This window comes from Eurosta solidaginis, chromosome 5, assembly GCF_040869045.1.
Source record: "Eurosta solidaginis isolate ZX-2024a chromosome 5, ASM4086904v1, whole genome shotgun sequence".
Classification (NCBI taxonomy): domain Eukaryota; kingdom Metazoa; phylum Arthropoda; class Insecta; order Diptera; family Tephritidae; genus Eurosta; species Eurosta solidaginis.
In genome coordinates this window covers 72,509,982-72,531,470 of record NC_090323.1, presented here as the reverse complement: position 1 = coordinate 72,531,470, position 21,489 = coordinate 72,509,982, and the positions used below count along the sequence as shown (strand labels likewise).

At 38.7% G+C, this 21,489-nt stretch overlaps 1 protein-coding gene across 1 annotated transcript; it reads left to right on the top strand.

Annotated features, from left to right (window-relative positions):
• Positions 1-532: 532 nt before the first annotated feature.
• LOC137254181 (uncharacterized) lies at positions 533-21,122 on the top strand. Its single transcript, XM_067791911.1, has 6 exons — positions 533-829; positions 1,448-1,604; positions 4,308-4,708; positions 7,908-8,773; positions 8,842-9,068; positions 21,112-21,122. The coding sequence occupies exons 1-6, from the start codon at positions 533-535 to the stop codon at positions 21,120-21,122; spliced, it is 1,959 nt and encodes a 652-aa protein (XP_067648012.1).
• The last annotated feature ends 367 nt before the right edge of the window (positions 21,123-21,489 follow it).

The window sequence follows — 21,489 nt, the reverse complement described above, 5'->3', positions numbered from 1 at the left end:
ATCAACATGTATGTATGTAGCAGGCAGATCCACAAACAAAGTAGGCTTTGAAAAGACATCGAACAATATTAGGGTGCATTTTTTTGCATAGAGAAATACATGAATATTTTGTATAAATATGTATATAGAGCTTTGGCTCTTAGCATTAAGAAAACTCAAATTAGGAGAATAAATGACATTGGAGTGTAAACATCGCTGGAGCCTTTTCTTTGGCCTCAACGCCATTCGTTAGCAGAATAAACGAGGCAGCCGAATACGTTCAGTAATGTGCGAAATTACCGCGGTGCAAATTATTACATAAAAATGCAAATAGTGTTTTTGGTTTAATAATTATTGAAGTTTGTGTGAATTTGTGAAAAGAAGAAATATAGCGCAAAGCGAATTTCCGAGCAAAAAACGGAAAGTTTTGAACTGTTGAAGTGAATTATACGAATGCATATGTGTTTCCTTATTAGAAAAAACATATGGTGTAACACTATTAATGTAGACATTTTTTTAAATTTAATTTATTCTTTTTTTAATTGAAAGAAAAATGCCACGACCCACACGAGGTAATATAGGTCGCCGAACGCCTCATGCAAATGCTGCGGCATTACAAAGGCGATCACAGGCTCCAGATGAACGAACACAAGCTAATGCATCGCAGCGTGAACGTAATGCACGAAATAGATCTGTTGTACCTGAAATTATGCGTGCTGCTTTTAATTACAACATTCAGATTGATTACAGGATGTATGGATATATTGGAATAATGGACGCAATATGTCCATATTGTGAAGCGGCTAAATTTCCAGGTGAAACGCCCGGCATGTGTTGTGATAATGGCAAAGTGAGATTGCCAGCATTAGAAACTCCACCGAACCATTGTCTTCATTAATTTTTGGGACTTCTGAAAATTCGAAGCACTTTTTGAGTCATATTCAACAATACAATTCGGCATTTCAAATGACTTCTTTTGGTGCTAATAACATTATTAGAGATAATATTATGCCGAAGTTTAAGGTAAATACTTAAACAGGATTGTCCCAATCAATCTGAATCATAAAAGTATTCTATAGTTTTAAAAATTATTATGCAACATATACCTAAAATTGCATACATGTTGCAGATTTAGGGCCAAATTTATCATCAAGCTGGTTCGTTATTGCCATACCCCGACGCTGATTATAAATTTTTGCAAATTTATTTTATTGGTGATGAAAATCGTGAATTGGATCAACGTTGTGCAATTGCTTTGAATACAAGACGAGAAATTATTTGTGAGCTACAAAGGTTTTTCCATCAGCATAACGCATTAGTTCAATTGTTCAAAATTGCTCTCGATCGTATGCCATCTGATAATCACAAAATCGTAATAGGGGCTGATAGAACACCTTTTGCAGAGCATGAAAGGCGATTCAATGCACCGACAATTGATGAGGTTGCAATTGTAATTCTTGGTGTACAGTTTCAATCCCGTGATGTTATACTTCATCGCACAAATGAGCAATTGCAACGTGCTTCGGAATTCCATCGTAGTTACGACGCATTACATTACCCAATATTGCATTGGAAAGGTGACGATGGCTACCATATCAATGAACCAATGATTGATCCAGGAACAGGTAAATAATATTTTCAGTGTGTTGACATTTCATCATATGTATAAATTTCTTAAGTCACATTTTGCACTTATTTTCAGGTCTACATGTACAGAAAAAAAATATTGCCATGAATTTTTATTCGTATCGATTGATGGTTCGTCCACAAGAACAAAATCATATCTTGAGATGTGGTAAACTATATCATCAGTACATCGTTCATATGTATTCCAAAATAGCGAATGATGCTAATATTAATGACATCGGACGTTTAACTATATTGCCATCTTCGTATATTGGTAGACCACGGAATATGAACGAATATGCACAAGACGCAATGTGTTATGTACGAAAATACGGTCGACCGGATCTGTTCATTACATTTACATGTAATCCGCAGTGGAATGACATCAAAAACAATTTATTTGCAGGACAGTCGACAACCGATCGTCATGACATTACTGCGCGTGTTTTTCGGCAAAAATGTATAGAACTTATGAACTTAATTGTGAAATTATATGTATTTGGGGATGTGCGTTGCCATATCCCTGCAAAAATCGTTGGATCATGTGGTCCACTGGAGTACTTACCATTATACTCCCCTGTAATGCAGCAATGAACCAACTCATGTTTCTACACGAACAGATTGTAAGCCGATCATTGTTCGTTTTTAACGATTGTAATCACTACACGATATTTATTGGACTGTGGGTGCTCCATGGATTACTCTGATGTAATGCGGAACTGGAGTATGTGGTCCAGCCTAGGACATCGCAATGTTAATTGGACCATATTTTTTGTATGAATTGTGGTTAATTTTGGAGTACTCGGTTGGTCCATAGCGAGTACTCCATACATGCATGCATGGAGTACTCGCGATTTTTGCAGGGATGTACTCCATCGAATGGCAGAAAAGGGAATTGCCGCACGCACATATACTAATTTGGCTGGTACATAAAATAACTCCGGATCAAATTGATAACCTAATATCAGCTGAAATTCCTGATCACACTGCTGATCCTGAGTTATTTCAAGTTGTCGTTAAAAACATGATACATGGACCGTGCGGTCAACTAAATGAAAATTCACCATGTATGAGTGATGAAAAGTGTTCGAAACGACACGCAAGGCAATTTACTTTAGACACAATAACGGGCAATGACGGATATCCGTTGTATCGACGTAGATCGCCTAATGATAATGGCAAAACGGCAACCATTAGAATGCATAACCAGGAAGTTGAAGTTGATAATCGTTGGGTGGTTCCGTATTGTCCATTATTATCGAAAATATTCAATGCTCATATAAATGTGGAATATTATAGTTCAGTCAAATCCATTAAATATATTTGCAAGTATGTAAATAAAGGGAGCGATATGGCAATTTTTGGTGTTACTGGTGATAATACAAATGATGAAATTACTCAGTATCAAATGTGGCGCTATATTAGTAGCAATGAAGCTGTCTGGAGGATTATATCGTTTCCAATGCACGAAAGACATCCTGCGGTTGCTCACTTGGCTGTACATCTTGAGAATGGCCAACGTGTTTATCTTAATGTAGCAAATGTATTGGAAAGAGCAGCACAACCACCAGCAACTACCTTAACAGCTTTTTTCAAATTATGCAAAACTGATACATTTGCGATAACTTTGTTATATTCTGAAGTGCCTCAGTATTACACATGGAATGTGTATTCGAAAAAATTTCAAAGACGTAAACAAGGAACAGCAGTTCATGGGCATCCTTGCATTTTCCAAACAGATGCAAATGGGGGAATATATACAGTACATCAAAACAATGTTGAGTGTTTTTATTTGAGATTGTTATTTGTTAACGTGAATGGCCCAAAATCATTTCAAGAATTGAGAACAGTCAACGGTCATTTGTGTCAAACATACCGTGAAGCATGCCAACTTTTGCATTTGTTGGAGGATCATGTACATTGGGATTCAACACTTCATGATGCATCTATTTCGGCTCATCCTCAACAGATACGAATGCTATTTTCCATTATATTGTAACGAATGTTAGCAGCACTGAGCGATGCTATCGTCTCTAAGCCGATGCTAAGCAGTGACGTGAATTCACATCCATAGATCAATCATTATGTATCTACATAAACGAAACAATAATTGCGTCTACACATATGTACCATGAACGTATACGAGCAGCGGAGAGTCAATGCACAAACACATGCATATATCTGAGATACTCCTGAAAGTATGCAATGAGAAAAACTATAAAATCATGCAATTGTAGTTACAGCTGAGAAGTTTGAGAGCTGCTGGACTAGTAGATTCTGGAAGCGCCTAGAAGATGCGAACGTTGAAATCCGAGAGTATAAAAGCGGAAATTGTGGAGGCGCTGGAATTCAGTTTGATTTGAGCTATCAATCAGTTTGGTTATTAAGCAAGCTATTCGTTGCACAGTTTGAGTGTTATTGTGAAGTACTTTAATAAAGGCCATTTTCCATTATTACATATTGGAGTTATTTATTCAACAGTTTAGTGATCGAACTTAGCAGAAGATTGCAAATAAGAGGATTTGCAAGTAAAATTCGTTACAATATTATCAACATGTATGCCATCAAATCCACTTGAATTATGGAACAAATATAAACATTATATTGTAGACGATATTTTAATTCGTAGGCGTCATCATGCAAGAAATCCTAATTTCTTGATAACTTTGAAATGTACAACGAAACTTCGATAATAATTGAAGATATGTATCTAACGATTGCAAATAAAGCATTAGTACAATTGGATATGATCGCACCAATTCGTGATATGCATGATCTGTTTGATCGTGAATTGCAACGTGAGCAGGAATTCAATTCTAATGATTTGCGTTTATTTGTACAATCGAATATAACCAAAATGAGTATTCAGCAAAAACTTGTATATGACACAATCACGCAAGCCATTACCAATAATGCAGGTGGATTATATTTCTTCGATGCACCTGGTGGTACTGGCAAAACGTTCGTTATATTACTGATTTTATGGACTATTCGATCGGAAGAGAAAACTGCATTGGCACTTGCATCTTCGGGAATTGCTGCTACATTATTAGAAGGTGGTCGGACAGCACACTTTGCATTAAAATTGCTATTGAATGTACAGGTGATTGAAACTCCAACTTTCAATATTTCAAGAAATTCTGCTATGGCAAAAGTTCTGCGATTAACGTCAATTATTTTATGGAATGAGTGTACAATGGCGAATAAAAATTACTAGAAGCATTTAATCGAACAATGCAAGATTTACGTGGCAATCAACAGCTTCTTGGTGGTGCTTTGATATTACTGTCAGGGGATTTTCGACAAACATTGCCTGTCATTTTTCGATCAACTCCTGCTGATGAAATAAGTGCCTGTTTGAAGTCATCAGTTCTTTGGAGATATGTATGAGTTTTCAAAACAATTGTTTGAAATTGGTGATGGCAAAATACAAATCCACAGAACCAACGGATTGATCACTGTACCGAACAATTTTTGTACAATTACGAAATCGATAGATGAATTGATTGAATGTGTTTTTCCAAATATTCTTCAGAATTACAGAAATCATGATTGGTTGAGAGAACTCGCCATTTTAGCACCGAATAACATTCATATCAATGCCATTAATTTTCAAATTCCAGCAAAACTCCCAGGTGTAGTCACGACATATAAATCAATTGACAGTGCTATGAATCAAAATGAGGAAATGAATTATCCAATTGAATTTTTAAATTGATAAAACCGGCTGGTATGCCACCGCATTGTTTGAGGTTCTTTGTGGGTTCTTTGATTATATTATTGCGAAATATTAATCCACCAAAACTGTGTAATGGCACCAGATTGACAGTGAAAAATTTATTTCCAAATTTGATTGAAGCTACGATCTTAACTGGTAAATCAAAAGGAGAATTTAGTTTAATACCGCGTATCCCTATGACTCCAACTGATATGCCATTTGAATTCAAACGATTACAATATCCTGTGAGTTTATCATTTGCGATGTCCATCAACAAAGCCCAAGGGCAAACACTTAACCTTTGTGGTGTGAATTTGGAGGAATCATGTTTTTCACATGGCCAACTTTATGTTGCCTGTTCCATAGTTGATATCAATCGGGTATGTAGTGCAGTGGTCAAAATTGAGGCGCCTCGAAAGTTTAACGATTTAGTACAATGTAATCTTTGTCAGGAGTTTGGACATACCAAACGCTATTGCAAAAATCCATTTAGATGTGTGAAGTGTGGGCTAGACCATCCGACCGTTCTTTGTGAAAAAGCCAATGATTCTCCACCAAAATGTGTACATTGCCTGCAAAACCATACCGCCAACTACAAGGGTTGTCGAGTTTATCAGGAACTTGTTTGTAAACAAGATACAGTCAGGTCGGTCAACAGCAGATCTAATGCCATGTATATGTCAAATGCTGAGCAACCACTTCCCAACAACAACATAAGCTACGCAGATATCACAAAAAGACAACAAAGCCCTACAACAACTAGCCATAACAATTTTGAAAAGCTAGAAGCACTGATCTCTAAGCAAATTGAGCTAACCTCAGCGCTCATGACAATGATGACGTCCCTTCTATTTAATTCAGCACCGCCACGGTGATGTCCTTCTGCGTAGTATATCCTTCTGTATAGGCGGCCTTCGGCCGCACTTTAAGAAAATAATCTTTAGCCGATCCAACACCGGCTACGTCATTGCATGATTCCGGAATTTTGACTTCCAGAATTAAACATGCAGAATTTGAAAAAGCAGAATTTTAGAAAGAAGAATTTTAAAAAGCAGAATTTTGTTCAAGCAGAATTTTTTTGCAATTTACAGAATTTTGTCACCCAAATTTTTTAATACAGAATAACGACACGCTCCCGTTCACATCTAACCGAAAATAGCTTCAACGTTTTGTCCACTGGCAGACCCACTTATTGGCCTACAGACCCTAACAAAAACCCTGACATAATTGACTTTGCGGTATATTCTGGAATCGACCCAAGTCTTCTCGAAATAGACAACATTAATGACCTCAGCTCAGACCACTCTGCTCTAATCGAAAATTTCAACATGCCTGCTTTCGTCAATAGTCGGAAGCAACGTATTTTACATAAAGGATCTAACATAAACTTGCTCAAAACTTGGCTAGAATCGCACATAAACCTTAGTACGGAAATAAACTCAAAAAGAGACTTAGATTATGCTGTAGAGAACTTTACCAGCAAAATACATAAAGCCGCTTCCTTAGCTTCATCTCATGATAGCAATAAAATTTTCCAACCATCGAGAAAAAAGCTACCCTACTCAGATATATTCTCTGAGCTGGTAAAAAATTAAAGAAGGCTTCGTAGAATTTGGCAAAATACTAGGAACCCAAATGAAAAACAGCTCTTAACAAAGCAACTAAAGAGCTTAAATCCAAATTGGCTGAGTTGAAAGATGAGGCTATTGGAGAATATCTGAGGAATGTTGATCCAAATAATAAATAATAGTTTAAAAAAACTAAAACAACACGCTTTTATTGCTAACCGAACTAAAATATAGAAAATAATTTTCAATTAAAAAGAGTTTATATAACAGTAGTAGAAGGTCAAACAATCATTTATAGTTAATCACCTCAAAATAAAATTATAATAAAATTTAACTCATTAACAGAATAATTTAATTCAGATTAAAAAGCGTGGGGTGCATTTGACTACATTTCATATCTTTCCTCTCAGATAGTTGCCAATATAATGATTCTAGCATTCAATATCAAGCACCCCACGCTTTTTACTGTGAATTAAATTATTCTGTTAATGACTTAAATTTTATTATAATTTTATTTTGAGGTGATTAACTATAAATGATTGTTTGACCTTCTACTACTGTTATATAAACTCTTTTTAATTGAAAACTATTTTCTATTTTTTAGTTCGGTTATATGCTGTTTTCACCAAACCCAAACACCTTGTTTGCCAGTTTTGGGTTTGAAATAGTTGTCAACTGTTTCCACTGCGTGTTTGAGGTAAATTGTGTTCAAACTGTCATTCGCTTGATTGTTTATTTTGTTGTGAAGTTTGAAGTTGAAAAAATTATATTTGTTACAATAAAATTAAAAATGGTTCATAAAATTCAATTTATTATGATGATTGTGTCATTATTTTTTGAAATAATAGACAGCGAAGTGACAACGAACTATTTAAAACGAAAAGTTCTTTATAACAAAATGCTATTGACTATAGCTGCATGTTTCAACGAAATTATAATACACTCGCAAAGTGTATGGAGTTTGGTATGTTAGCAACTTCAATATACAATTTTTAGGTTTAATAAATAAATTTCAGGAATATTCAAGTAACCTTTGGGAGGTAGACTGCCAGAAGAACGGTCCAAAGTTTTTTAAGGAAAACTTTAGAATGACACGATCCAGCTTCGAGAAGTTGTGCATTCGCCTTCAAAAAATGAAGAAGAAGGACACAAATTATAGGAATGCGATTCCTTTAGAGAAGCGTGTTGCAATTGCTTTATATGCACTGGGATCTTCCAGTGAATATAGATCGATTGCAAGTTTGTTTGGAGTAGGCAAAGCTACTGTTTGCAAAATTTTAATTGAGTTTTGCAATGAAGTCTGGGCGTGCATGGCGCGGGAATATTTCAAAAGCTTCCCCCTCACAAGGACTGGGATAGAGCAAGGAGTAGCAGACTTCAATGCAATGGGTTATCCACAATGTATTGGAGCCATAGGGAAGCAAATTAATAACAACACGGAAAACAGTTTAAACCACAATTCGTTATCTAATACAGATGGGTGTCACATAGAGATACACCCTAAAAAAGAAGAAGCTGCCGACTACTACAATTATAAGGGTTGGTATTCCGTAGTGCTTTTGGCTTTGTTGGACGCAAAATACAGATTCATGTACATCCACTGTGGTAGCCCGGGAAGATGTAATGACTCAAGTATATTTGAGCGGTCGTCTCTCAAGCGGGAGCTGCAGGAATGTGCACTTCTCGACGAAATGAGCTGGTATCATGGGCGCACAAAAATACCAGTGCATATTATAAGCGACTCCGCGTTCCGACTCTCGCAATATGTCATGAAGCCATACCCGTACAACATCGAAAACTCGGCTGCACAGAAATTGTTTAATTATAGGTTATCCAAGTGTCGACGAGTCGTTGAAAATGCTTTCGGCCATTACAAAGCCAGGTGAATATATGTACATAATAAAAACGGAAATCGCTTTCAGTCCTAATACAAATTTCTTTATATTTTAGGTTTAGGAGAATTGGAAAAGGTATTGATAATCATATCAAAAATGAAAATGTCGTAATTTCTGCAGCATGCGCTTTTCACAATTTTTTGATCGACGAGAAGGACCCTGTCCTAGAAAATTGGCTTGTGGATATGCAGCGATATGCCAGGCGCAGCCCTCAAGGTCACAATAATTTAAATTACAGATCAGAAGGGGAGGTTATAAGGAACGGATTAATGGAATATTTCGGTAAGTTTGCTTGTACAATTTATCCAATTGCGTGTGTTTCTTTGCTGAAACGCACAGTATCATTAATTTATTTAGAGAGGTCCTTAAATCAATCACCTCATTAGAGAACCATTTCTGTGCTGATGATGTGGGCAAGTTGAAGTCAGCTGTGACACTCTTGTGTAAACCCTGAAGGCAACTCGAAAGCTTTCTCTGGGCTTTGGCGTTAATGTTGTTTCGGTCGCTGTTTTGCTCAAAAATGTATATGTCCTTAGGTAGAGAGATCTAGACTATGAGCCAACAGGCAGGTGAAAAACATCGACTCACCCTATTCCTGCTCCCTTACAACAATAATGACCTGTGGCTGAACCCAAATCGCTCTCATTACGCCGTTCGTGGTGGCACTTGATCTGCAGGAATCATTTTGGGTGTCATTTCACCCCTATTTAGCTCGCCACTTATTAGCAAGAAATATTCTCAAGTAAGCTAGCATAGAATATGTATGAATGCGCCATAGGCTATATGCATACACATTCTGGGCTTACCTATGGATGTGGGACGCACCGTTGTGACGAGCTAAGTAACCTTCAACGCCGGTTGCTTGCTCGGTCACTAACCGCAGGTTAAGTTTAAACAAACTAACTACAAAAATCGTCGAAATAAAGTATATACAAAGATATGTTTACATATATCCGGACTGGAACTGGACATTCCCAAAAAAATTTCGGCTGATTTAAACTATCTGTTCGCATGAACTCTTTAAACCAGTTTGGTGTCGACAGAAAGCTATTTTTACGTTTTTCTACATTTTGGTATATTTCATACATTTATACATAAGTGTGAAGGTGCCAAAGTTCATATACATTTTAATTCTATATATAGTGTTGTTCAAAACAAAAGCAACAAATTCAATGCAAATATGTAACTGACTATATTTTTTATGATAATCAATTGGCATAAACGATTGTTTTTAAATAAAAAATAGCCATTGGCAGGTAAATTATTTTTAAAACATTTACTAACTTAAAACAGTTATATTCAAGCACAACAAAAAAAAAAAACACATTTTGCCTAGTATGGAAGAGTGCCAAACTAGAGCAACAAACCCAACGAACCTTCCTATTTGAGAAGGGGAATACATCTTGAAGCCCAAGGTTGATTGGTTTTGAGTAGCGATCTCAGCTGTCAGTCCCCATTGATGTTTTCATCAACTGCAAATATCTCCGGTAATAGTCGAGGGGTCGACTGCTAATACGCTACCAAAAATATCGATAGAGGTGTCAAACGGCGCGTCTTGACATCAGTATTAATAATCCGAAGGCGGAAAATAAAAATTTTAAGTCGTTCAAAAGACATTAACGAAAAACCGAAAAATTACCCACGGGTCCCTCCGAAACGGGGGGGGGGGGGGGATCCACTGTATTTTTGCGCAGAACACCTTTCTGCATTGGCGGCCTTCGGCCGCGCTTATAAAAAATTACCCTGGGTGGGTCCAACACAGATTTGGAGACCAAAAATATATCCGCGCCAAACATTCACAATTTTTTTTGTGGGTACCCCAACATTACAACAACCACATGAAAATCGTAAATTTCAACTGCAAATATCTCCGGTAGTAGTCGAGGGGTCGACTGCTAATACGCTACCAAAAATATCGATAGAGGTGTCAAACGGCGCGTCTTGACATCAGTATTAATAATCCGAAGGCTTAAAATAAAAATTTTAAGTCGTCCAAAAGATATTAACGAAAAACCGAAGAATTACCCACGGGTCCCTCCGAAACCGGGGGTGGGATCCGCAGTATTTTTGCGCAGAACACCTTTCTGCATTGGCGGCCTTCGGCCGCGCTTATAAAAAATTACCCTGGGTGGGTACAACACCGATTTGGGACCAAAACTATATTCACGCCAATCACTTATGTTCACAATTTTTTTTGTGGGTTCACCAACATTAAGCACAACAACCACATGAAAATCGCCAACTTCAACTGCAAATATCTCCCGACAGTTTTTCGGATAAAGTATTTCTTTTCCGGTTTCATATTTCTTACCTGTACGATGGAACGAATGTCGCCAACCAATCCTGCCAATGACTGGGCCATTTCTCCATATATGTGAGAGTTTTTGCGTGGCCCACGCAACTCGCTGGCCTTCTCCTCCCACAGGTCTATAAATGCCTCATCTGCCGCAGGCGTCCATAGCATTTTAGTTTTTTTATTAATTATTTGTGCCATATTTGTGGCTTTACAGCTTTTTAACTTTTTTAATTTTTTAACTCTTTTGACATTGTCACACACATTGACATTGATATTGACATTGGCACATTGACAATCGCAAACAATGTTGCCATGACTTCGAGAAGAATGTGAAAACAAAAGAGCAACAATTGACATAAATGAACATTATTGCCATCAGTTAATAATAAAAGGTATGCAAACCCAACACAAACACTCTTTCAAAGATGGGTTTGGAGTGAGTTTGGGTTTCGATTTTTGTTTGGAATTTGACAAGTGTTTAGACTTGTGTTTGCCCTTAAACACGCTCTTCGAAGGCAAACACGGTGTTTGCATTTGGTGGAAACATGATATTAGCTACAAAAGCATGTTTTTTTAGTTTTTTTTAAACTATTATTTATTTTTAATTTTTTAGTTCAAGTATTTTTAATGGTTTTAGTCGAGAGTGATGAAACCTCGAAACGCCAGCGGTCCATGGACGAATCCAACCCCACGGCACCGAAAAGGGCCAAGACGCAGGGAGGCTGGACGCGGTTTTTTCAACCGAAATTGCCAAGGGTCCGCAGATCATTGGAGCGATCAGCAGAGCTGTTCACCTGCAAGAGGGCAATTGGCACCTCCTGGGGATTCTCCCCTAAGGTGACCTACTGGATTTACACAGCAATTGTGCGCCCGATTCTTCTTTATGGTGCCTTGGTCTGGTGGCCTGCACTAGCTAAAAGTACCTATCTTAAAATGCTTCAAAAGGTGCAACGGAGTTCGGAGCTCTGCATTACCGGGGCTCTCGGCTCCACTCCAGATTCCGATACATACATACATGGATACATAGATAGATACAGGCCAAGCTAATCAAAGCGTGTTAAAAAGGGCTCCAGTATGCTCTTTCGTAGATGTGCCATGCATCCACTTCTATCGTTAATAAAGGAATGCGTTTTTCGCATTATGTGCAAGGTTTCAAATCTATGGCCATTTGGGGTGGTCATAAGTTCAATTGACCTTATGTCCGTTAACCTTATGTGACCCCGCCATCACATTATTGCATTGTCATCGAGCCTTGATACGTGTGCAAAGTTTCAATCAAACTTATGGCCATTCAAAGTGGTAATAAAGCCAATTGACCTTATGGCCGTTGATCTTATGTCACCGCACCACCACATTAATGCATTGTCATCGGTCCTTGATACGTATGCAAAGCCTCAAATTAATCAGACTTCTAGAAACCGGTGAAAATTAAGCTCAAATATTCCGTTACATAGATACAGGCCAAGCTAATAAAAGCGTGTTAAAAACGATGAGCACAGCATCTGGAAGGCCACTAAATACTTAAAACGACCTCCTTTGCGACAGATCCCCATAAAAGACGTTAACAATTTATGGTGCAGATCAAACGAAAGGAAAGCACAAGCCTTTGCCAATCATCTTAAAGCCACATTTCAGCCATTTGATCTTAACAGTATCAGCCACCGTCAGGGTGTCGAAGCATTCATCGACTGCCCATACCCTCCGTAAAAGTCGCGGAAGTTCAGGCGGAAATTTCAAGAGTAAAAAGTTCAATGTCTCCAGGCCATGATAATATTGATGCATGGACAATCAAACAACTTCCAACAAAATGGATACTGTTCTTAGTATTAATCTTTAACTGTAGCTTTAGGCTTAGCGATTTCCCCTCACAGTGGAAATGCGCTGAAATAATAATGATACCAAAGCCAAACAAGCCTGAAAACGAGTTATCCTCGTACAGATCAATAAGTTTGCTGACAATTTTCTCGAAAATACTCGAAAGAATATTTCTTCGAAGATTAATGCCAGAGGTGGAACGTCAATCGATTTTATCAGATCATCAATTTGATGCACGGAACTCCAGAACAATGCCATCGTGTTGTTAAAACTATTCTTAGTAGCTTTGAAGAAAAAAGTATTGTTGTGGTATATTTCTAGATATTCATCAAGCCTTTGACAGAGTCTGGCACTCAAGACTGCTGTACAAAATTAAAAAGATATTTCCCACCCCGCTCTATCTTTTTCTCAGATCCTACATAAGTTACAGACATTTCTATGTGTAAATTCAAGATGCGTATTCAGAAATGTATGAGATAAAGGCTGGAGTTGTGCAAGGTAGTGTACTGGGTCCAGCAATCTACACAATTTTCACTGCAGATATGCCAATAAGAGAGGAAACTAAAACGCAGTTAAACAAATTACAATCTTGGCTTACAAATTGGAACATTTCTGTAAATGCTTCGAAATCAGTTCAAGTTACCTTCACACTGAGGGAAGAAGAGTGCCCCACAGTCAGCCTTAATAAAACGATAATTCCTCGATCAACTAGTGCCAAGTACTTGGGAATACACTTAGATAAGAGACTTACTTGGCGTGAGCACATTAAAGTAAAGAGTTTACAGCTCAAAATTAAAACAAGAAAGATGTACTGGTTGCTTGGCCCAAAATCTCACTTAGTCTTTAAAATAAAATTCTGCTTTATAAAACAATGCTAAAACCCGTTTGGTCGTATGACCTCCAAATCTGGGGCACTGCAAGTAATTCCAGCATTGGTGTGATCTAAAGATACCAATCAAAAACGTTAAGACTAATATAGCGTAAGCTCCCTGGTATATGAAAAATATTCATATACATAAAGATCTAAAAACAGCCATGGTTATACACGAAATAAAAAGATACAGCACACGATATATCGAGAGACTAAACAACCCGCTTCCCAAGGCAGTCGGTTCTATGTACCGGAGCGACTTGGGTTTTTTTCCCGACCAAGGACTGTCATTTCAGTGTGACCCCATTTAATTTGTTTCGTCCCTCCCACAAATTGTCATCCTCCCAGCAGCTCCTTGCAGCAGGACTGCTACATATTCTCTTACTCCGGGAAGGTATCGAACCCCATCCGGGTCCGTCTCCAGACCCCGGTCCTGAGAAATGGTTTTGCTGCATTTGCCAGAAAAGAATCTTCTTAGGACGGTCATACTATGTTCAGTGTGTCTCGTGCAAGGGATGGTTGCATCGGACAGGTTGTTCTGGGCTTGATCCCAAAACCCGACGTCCACGTAACTTTTATAAATCTTTTGTGGCTCTTTGCTGCTCACGCCCAAGGGCGTCCCGTAGTCTACGCCTAAGCGTATCCCCACTACCTTCCAGCAGCTTCGCTGCTCAGCAAGCCACAACAAGTACCCGCTGCTGCTCGCGCTCCACGGCGCCAACAACTCAAACAGCTGATACCACTCATAACTACTACCTTCGTAGTAGAGCTGGTAGCAATGCTGAGCATCAGCCCCTGCCCCCGTCTTCTTCTCCCCCCCTCTTTTCTGGCAGCAATCGTGCAGGTCAGGGAAACAGACTCTTAGTCCCTGCCTCCGTTTGCACCGTCTGCCAGCACAGAATATATAGGTTTGCGACATCCGCTCAATGCAGCTCCTGCCTTGGGTGGTGCCACTTTCCTAGATGTTCTGGTCTCCGCGACGGCAACCCCCCCGACGGGTTTCATCGCGCCATGTTGCCAGGTCGCAAACCCAAATCATCCGGGTACCCCAATGCTTGCCCAAGGGCGCCCAGTCCCAAGGCCACAACAGCAATTGCGTCCTGGCCTTCCACAACCTAGGCGTATTCACCCCTCACTTACCCCTAGAGTGGCGGCGTCACCCCTCATGCACTTCAGAATTCTGCAGTTCAACTGTAATGGACTAACTGGGAAGATTACGGAGATAGTCGATTTCATGAAGCGGCACAACATCCGCATTGCTGCGATTCAAGAGACTAAACTCACAGCAAGATCTGCATTGCAGACCTGCTCTGGTTATAATGTCCACAGGAAAGACCGCGAGAGCGGAAATGGAGGCGGCCTCGCGTTTATTATACACCACTCTGTGCAATATCATATATTTGATCCTGGCATCGACCGCAGTGACAATGTCTTAGAACGTCAAGGCCTATCTGTCCGGTCAGGCGATGCAAATCTAGAAATCATCAACATCTACATCCCTCCTGTCACCTGTTGCCCCAGTGGATACCGCCCTAATATCGAGGCCTTACTCACTGGCAACAATCGCATTATCTTAGGCGATTTCAATGCCCATCACGACCTATGGCATTCAAACTTGCGGGCGGACAGTAGGGGTGAGATGTTGGCGGATCAAATAGACGAAACGACGTTCTGCACAATAAACGGAGACGCCCCCACACGTATGGTAGGAAGCTGTCATAGCTCGCCAGATATCTCAATCGTGAGCGCAGAACTCGTAAACTGCGTCAACTGGCAGCCGATGGTAACATTGGCATCCGACCACCTGCCCATACTTATTTCGTTCGAGCGTACCGCCGAATTCATCCTCACCGAAAAACGCACTTTCATAAACTTCAAAAAAGGAAAGTGGGAAGAATATAAATCTGCAACAGACAGCAGCTTTGCTGCCCTCCCTATCCCGACTGATACCCGCCAAGGGGAGCGTGCCTTCCGTAAGGTCATTGAATCCGCCTCCGCACATTTCATTCCCGCCGGGAGAATTCCCGAAATCCGGCCCCACTTCCCGGCGGAGGCCGCGAGCTTAGCGAGGGAACGCGACCTTATAAGACAGCTTGATCCAGGCGACCCCCAAATAAGGGATATAAACCAACGCATCAGATTGCTTGTGGACGAACACAAGCGGGCGAAATGGGAAGAACACATAAGAGGTTGTAACCTCTCTACCGTTGTAGGTAAACTTTGGTCCACCGTAAAGTCCCTATCGAATCCGACTAAGCACAAAGACAAAGTTTCCATCGCCTTTGGCGATAAGGTGCTGTCGGATGCGAAAAAATGCGCGAGCGCTTTCTGCCGACAATATATAATGCATCCTACGGTCGACAAAGATAGACGGAGAGCCAATAGACACGCACATAAACACAAACTCAGCGCGTCACCAATTACCATCACCGCTAGAGAGGTTGAGGACGCCATTGGTCGCGCTAAACCATCCAAAGCAGTGGGCCCAGACGGCATAGCCATGCCGATGCTTAAAAACCTAGGGAAAGAGGGTTTCAAATATTTAGCGCATGTCTTCAACCTGTCTCTTTCCACCTTTGTCATACCCGAGAAATGGAAAATGGCCAAGGTGGTCCCGCTACTAAAGCCTGGGAAACCAGCTAACGTAGGTGAGTCATATCGTCCGATATCTCTCCTATCGCCAGTGGCAAAGACGCTTGAAGCCATTTTGCTCCCTTATTTCCAAGCACATTTGCAGCTAGCCCCTCATCAGCATGGCTTCAGAAAACTCCATAGCACTACCTCCGCGCTAATTGTCATTAGCACCCAGATAAATTGCGGTTTGAATCAATATCCCCACCATAGAACAGTACTCGTAGCGTTAGACCTATCAAAGGCTTTTGATACGGTCAACCATGGCTCGTTACTGCAAGACCTGGAAGGGTCCACCCTTCCCCCATGTCTTAAAAGGTGGACCGCAAATTATCTAGGTGGTCGGCAGGCATCGGTGCAATTCAGAAACGAAACATCAAAACAAAGGAGAATTAAACAAGGGGTGCCACAGGCTGGTGTCCTATCCCCGCTTTTGTTTAATTTCTACATATCTAAGCTACCTTCACCACCGGAAGGAGTCACAATCGTTTCCTACGCCGATGAATGCACAATAATGGCCACAGGCACAGGCCCAAAGATCGATGAGTTATGCAATAAAATAAACGGCTATCTCCCTGATCTCTCCAGTTTTTTCGCCTCGCGAAACCTGGCATTGTCACCGACTAAATCTTCCGCGACCTTATTTACAACATGGACGCCCCAAATGTCGACCATATTGAACATCCACGTCGATGGCACTACGCTACCGACTGTCCTATACCCCAAAATCTTGGGTGTGACGTTTGATCAGGATCTACATTTTGGTGCGCACGCAACCGCAATTGTTCCAAGAATTCAGAGCCGTAATAAAATCCTCAAATCCCTTGCTGGCAGTACCTGGGGAAAAGATAAAGAAACGCTCTTGATCACATACAAAGCAATTAGCCAGCCGATTACTTGCTACGCGTCACCCATATGGTCGCCAAGCCTAAAAACCCACCCACTGGAAGAAACTACAGGCCTGCCAAAATACTGCTCTCAGAATCGCCACGGGCTGTCTTCTTATGTCCCCAGAACACCATCTGCATAATGAGGCGAGAATACTCCCCATCAGGGAGAGAAATGAGATGCTGACCACGCAGTTTCTGTTGAATACCCAGAAACCTGGGCATCCCAACAGACATCTGATTGACGAACCAGCACCGCCTAGGGGCCTAGGGAGTCATCTCCGTAAGCATTTTGAGGAAATACGGCACCTGAGAACCCAGCCGTATGAAGCAGAAAAACACAAGCAGGTCCTTGGTGAACTCCATAGACAGGCGTCGGACCTTTATGTCGGGAATTGCCCGGTGAATCCAGTACTTGAAGAAAAATATCCAGAACTCGCAGAAGAAGAACGCATACTCCCCAGGGAAACGCGTGTCACTCTTGCTCAACTTCGTTCTGGATACTGTAACAGGTTAAACTCTTACCTATCCAGAATCAACCCCGACATACAAAATGTATGCCCTGCTTGCAATGTTTCCCCACATGACACCAACCATCTCTTTAATTGTAATGTGGAACCAATGCCTCTAACACCCCTTTCCTTATGGTCCACCCCTGTTGAAACGGCAAGTTTCCTTGGACTCCCGTTAGAGGATATTGATGACAATTTGTGATCGGTCGCGGCTATTAGGTGGGGCGAGCATTGCTACAACAACAACAACAACAGACTAAACAACCATCCAAACCCACAACCCACTAACTTGCTAGACAACAGCGAAGAAACACGACGGCTGCAAAGACTGCACCCCTTAGACTTGCCTCTTAGATCCTAAGCAAATATGGGGCCTTTTTCTCGTATAGCCTTTGAAATTTTTTTTTTTTTGCTGTCGGAACGCGGGGCGGACTAGTTTTGGGGGTTATATGGGAGGATGAACTTAATGTAATGTATGTGTATAAGTTAGTGTATATAATTAAGTACTAGTATCGCCTGTGGTCGAAATTCGACCAACGTGTATTTTTTTCAACTCATTCTATGCATCAAGTGTTGGAAATATAGCAAACTGGTCTAACTTAATTAATTTTTCTTTAAAATTTTGAATTTGATCTAAGACTTTGTACTTTTTGATTGTATTTTCGTAAATTTTCTACAAACTTTTCACATGTAATTATAACGTTTTGGTATGGAGCTCCTTAAACAAAAATATAAAAATTATATAAAATCAAATGAAATTGACATAGAATTATGGTGAAATTACTTGAAATTGAATTGAAAATCAGGTTTTTCCACACCACCCGGAAGGTCCCCGTTGGCGCGCTACCGAAGTTAGTTTTGGGAGCTCGGTTCCACAGTAGGCCTATATCACCCATATACGTATATCGCCCATTTACTTCAATAGTGTCATAATTCAAAAAACATGAACTTTTAGTTAAAAACGAAGAAATTTGCTAAAGGAATTTAACCTACTTCACGCCATCCGTTTAATTTTGTATAAATACATATCTAATATGTAAGTGTGACACAAAACAAAAATTTCGAGTAGAAAAGAGGATACCTTCATAAAAAATAAAATAAAAATATAAAAAAATTATGTAATGAGAAAGAAGGCAGAGTTTACTACAAAAATGTTTATAGAAAAAAAATAAAGTACTTAAATTGCGAAAAAATTAAGTGAAGTGAACAAACAGTTCCATATAAAATCGCAATAAGTGCACTTAAACTTTTTTCCGGGTTTTAATGTGATCATTGTGGAAATATGAAGATTCTAATGTTCGTATATTTAATGTTGGGATTCCCATTGAGATCTATGTACGTAATTAATTTGTATTAAATTTGTAAACAAATGGAGTGTTTGAATGAATATATATGACCATATCTACCATTAAATATCGTCTGTGAACAATATAATACTAAGATATAACAAAGCAGAATAAATTAGAAAGAAAAGAAAAACAAACAAAAACATTGAAATTATTCACGCAAACATATTTACTAAAATAAAATTGATTTCATAACTTTAAGCGACATACACAAATTAGGGTTATGGGATCTAAGCATCCGATTAATGGATATATAATCCAACAAAGGTAGCCTAATAATAAATACTAGTATCTCCCGTGGTCGAAATTCGACCAACTTGTATTTTTTTCAACTCACTATGCATCCAGTGTTGGGGTAGTGCAATAATGCGGTAATAGTTGAGCAGTGAGTGGAAATATAGCAAACTGATCTATCTTACTTAATGTTCTCATTAAAATTTTGAATTTGACCTAAGACGTTATAATCTTCGATTGTATTTTCTTAAATTTTCTACAAACTTTTCAAATGTAATTATAAGTTTTGGTATGGAGCTCCTTAAAAAAATATAACAAATATGTAAAATCAAATGAAATTTACATAGAATTGTGGTGAAATTACTTGAAATTGAATTGAAAATTTGCTTTTTCCACACCACCTGGGAGATACGCCGTTGGCGCGCTACCGAAGTTAGTTTTGGGTGCTCGGTTCCCCAATAGGTCTATACCACCAATATAAACTACATATACATATATCGCCCATTTAATTCAATAGCGTCATAATTCAAAAAACATGAATTTTTAGTTAAGAACGAAGGAATGTGCTAAAGGAATTTAACCTATTTCACACCACCGGTTAGGTATGCAATTGCCGCTTTACTATTACATATGTATTTATAATTAATTAAATTAAATTATAATTAATTAAATTAATTATAAATACATATGTAATATGTAAACGAAAACGAAAATTTCGAATAGAATAGAGGATACGTTCATAAAAAACAAAATAAAAATATAAAAATAAATTAGCATAAAAGACAATATACAAATTTTAATGTAATATCTTTGTAGCAAATTTATTTATTTTTTGTTCGCTATAAGACGTGCTATATCTAAAATGAGCATAAAATCCGGAAATGCAAAAAACATTTGGGTCCAATTTGCAATTAATTGTTATAAATAAATAAATTTAGTGAGTTTGAACAAAAGTTGACTCATTATTTCTGATTTCATTTTTTTAAAGCACCTAAAATGAAAAACAAAGAATCTGTTAAATAAAGACCTATACTTTTACGTGTAAGTAAAATTTGTCCAAAAAAATAGGCCGGTTAAGTTATTGCTTCTCTTTAAAGTTTTTTTGCGCGCTAACAATTATTTTAGAACATTTTTTTAAGGATTTTGGTACAGACCAATATAGGTAATTGGCAACAATGGGAAACAATATTTTATTTCAACAGAAAATAAGCGAAGCAGTAGTTCTCTCACCGTTTGCCGTGTACAAATATATACATATGTAGAGATGAAACATTTGAGCAACGCGACAATTGAGAATTTGGAGCTATATACCGAGGGGGTTTGTGAACATAATGCGTCCTACAGATGGCAATTTCGATAGTTGCACAGATTTTCGAATTTACAAAAAACTTTTTCTATTAATTATAAACAAATAGAGTAATATTTGTTAACAAAAATAGCCCTATGCACTGCGGCTGATCAATACGAATCGATTCATATAAATTTTATTTGATTTTACGTATGCTAAGTATGCGAAACACCCTGTCAATTGATTGTATGGAAATTTTGTTAGCGTATTAATATATAGATATTAATATGTATGTTAACACATACCCCTAGTTGATTTACATAATTCGACATTTACAGTTGTATATACATAGAAGTCACATAATAATCCTTTTTATAGGGCAAATTGCACTTAATGCATCAATGTAAATGTAATGTTATAAAATTTGCTTATTGTCTAACAACAGATTGTAAATAAAGACGATACAAAAAAAAAAAAACAAAAACATTCGCTGAAGCGTGTGATCTGCAACGAATGCAAATAAATTAGAAAAAGCCTATGTAGTCAGCTCGTTTAATCGTAGAAGTAGTTTTCCAAAAAACTTCTGAAGGAACCTTAGAAAGGTCTTCAAGCGGCATTTGTGGTATAGCGTTTAGTTTTTGGGTAATTTTGGCCTAACCAAAAGTCCAATTCACCTATTTTTCGTCACATTTTGTTTTATGAAATATCATCTATAGCGTACTTTATCAAAAGTTGTATACCACCAACAGCTTACAATTTATAAGATGAAATTCGGGTGAGCCCGAAATGCCGCTTCCCCAAAAGTTGGCGGGTAATGTAGTAC

Excerpts from the sequence above, each read along its gene's own strand:
- LOC137254181 (XM_067791911.1), top strand. The coding sequence starts at position 533 with ATGCCACGACCCACACGAGGTAATATAGGTCGCCGAACGCCTCATGCA. Across the intron at positions 1,605-4,307 it reads AATGATTGATCCAGGAACAG|ATATGTATCTAACGATTGCA; the intron begins GTAAATAATATT and ends TAATAATTGAAG. Across the intron at positions 8,774-8,841 it reads TTCGGCCATTACAAAGCCAG|GTTTAGGAGAATTGGAAAAG; the intron begins GTGAATATATGT and ends TTTATATTTTAG.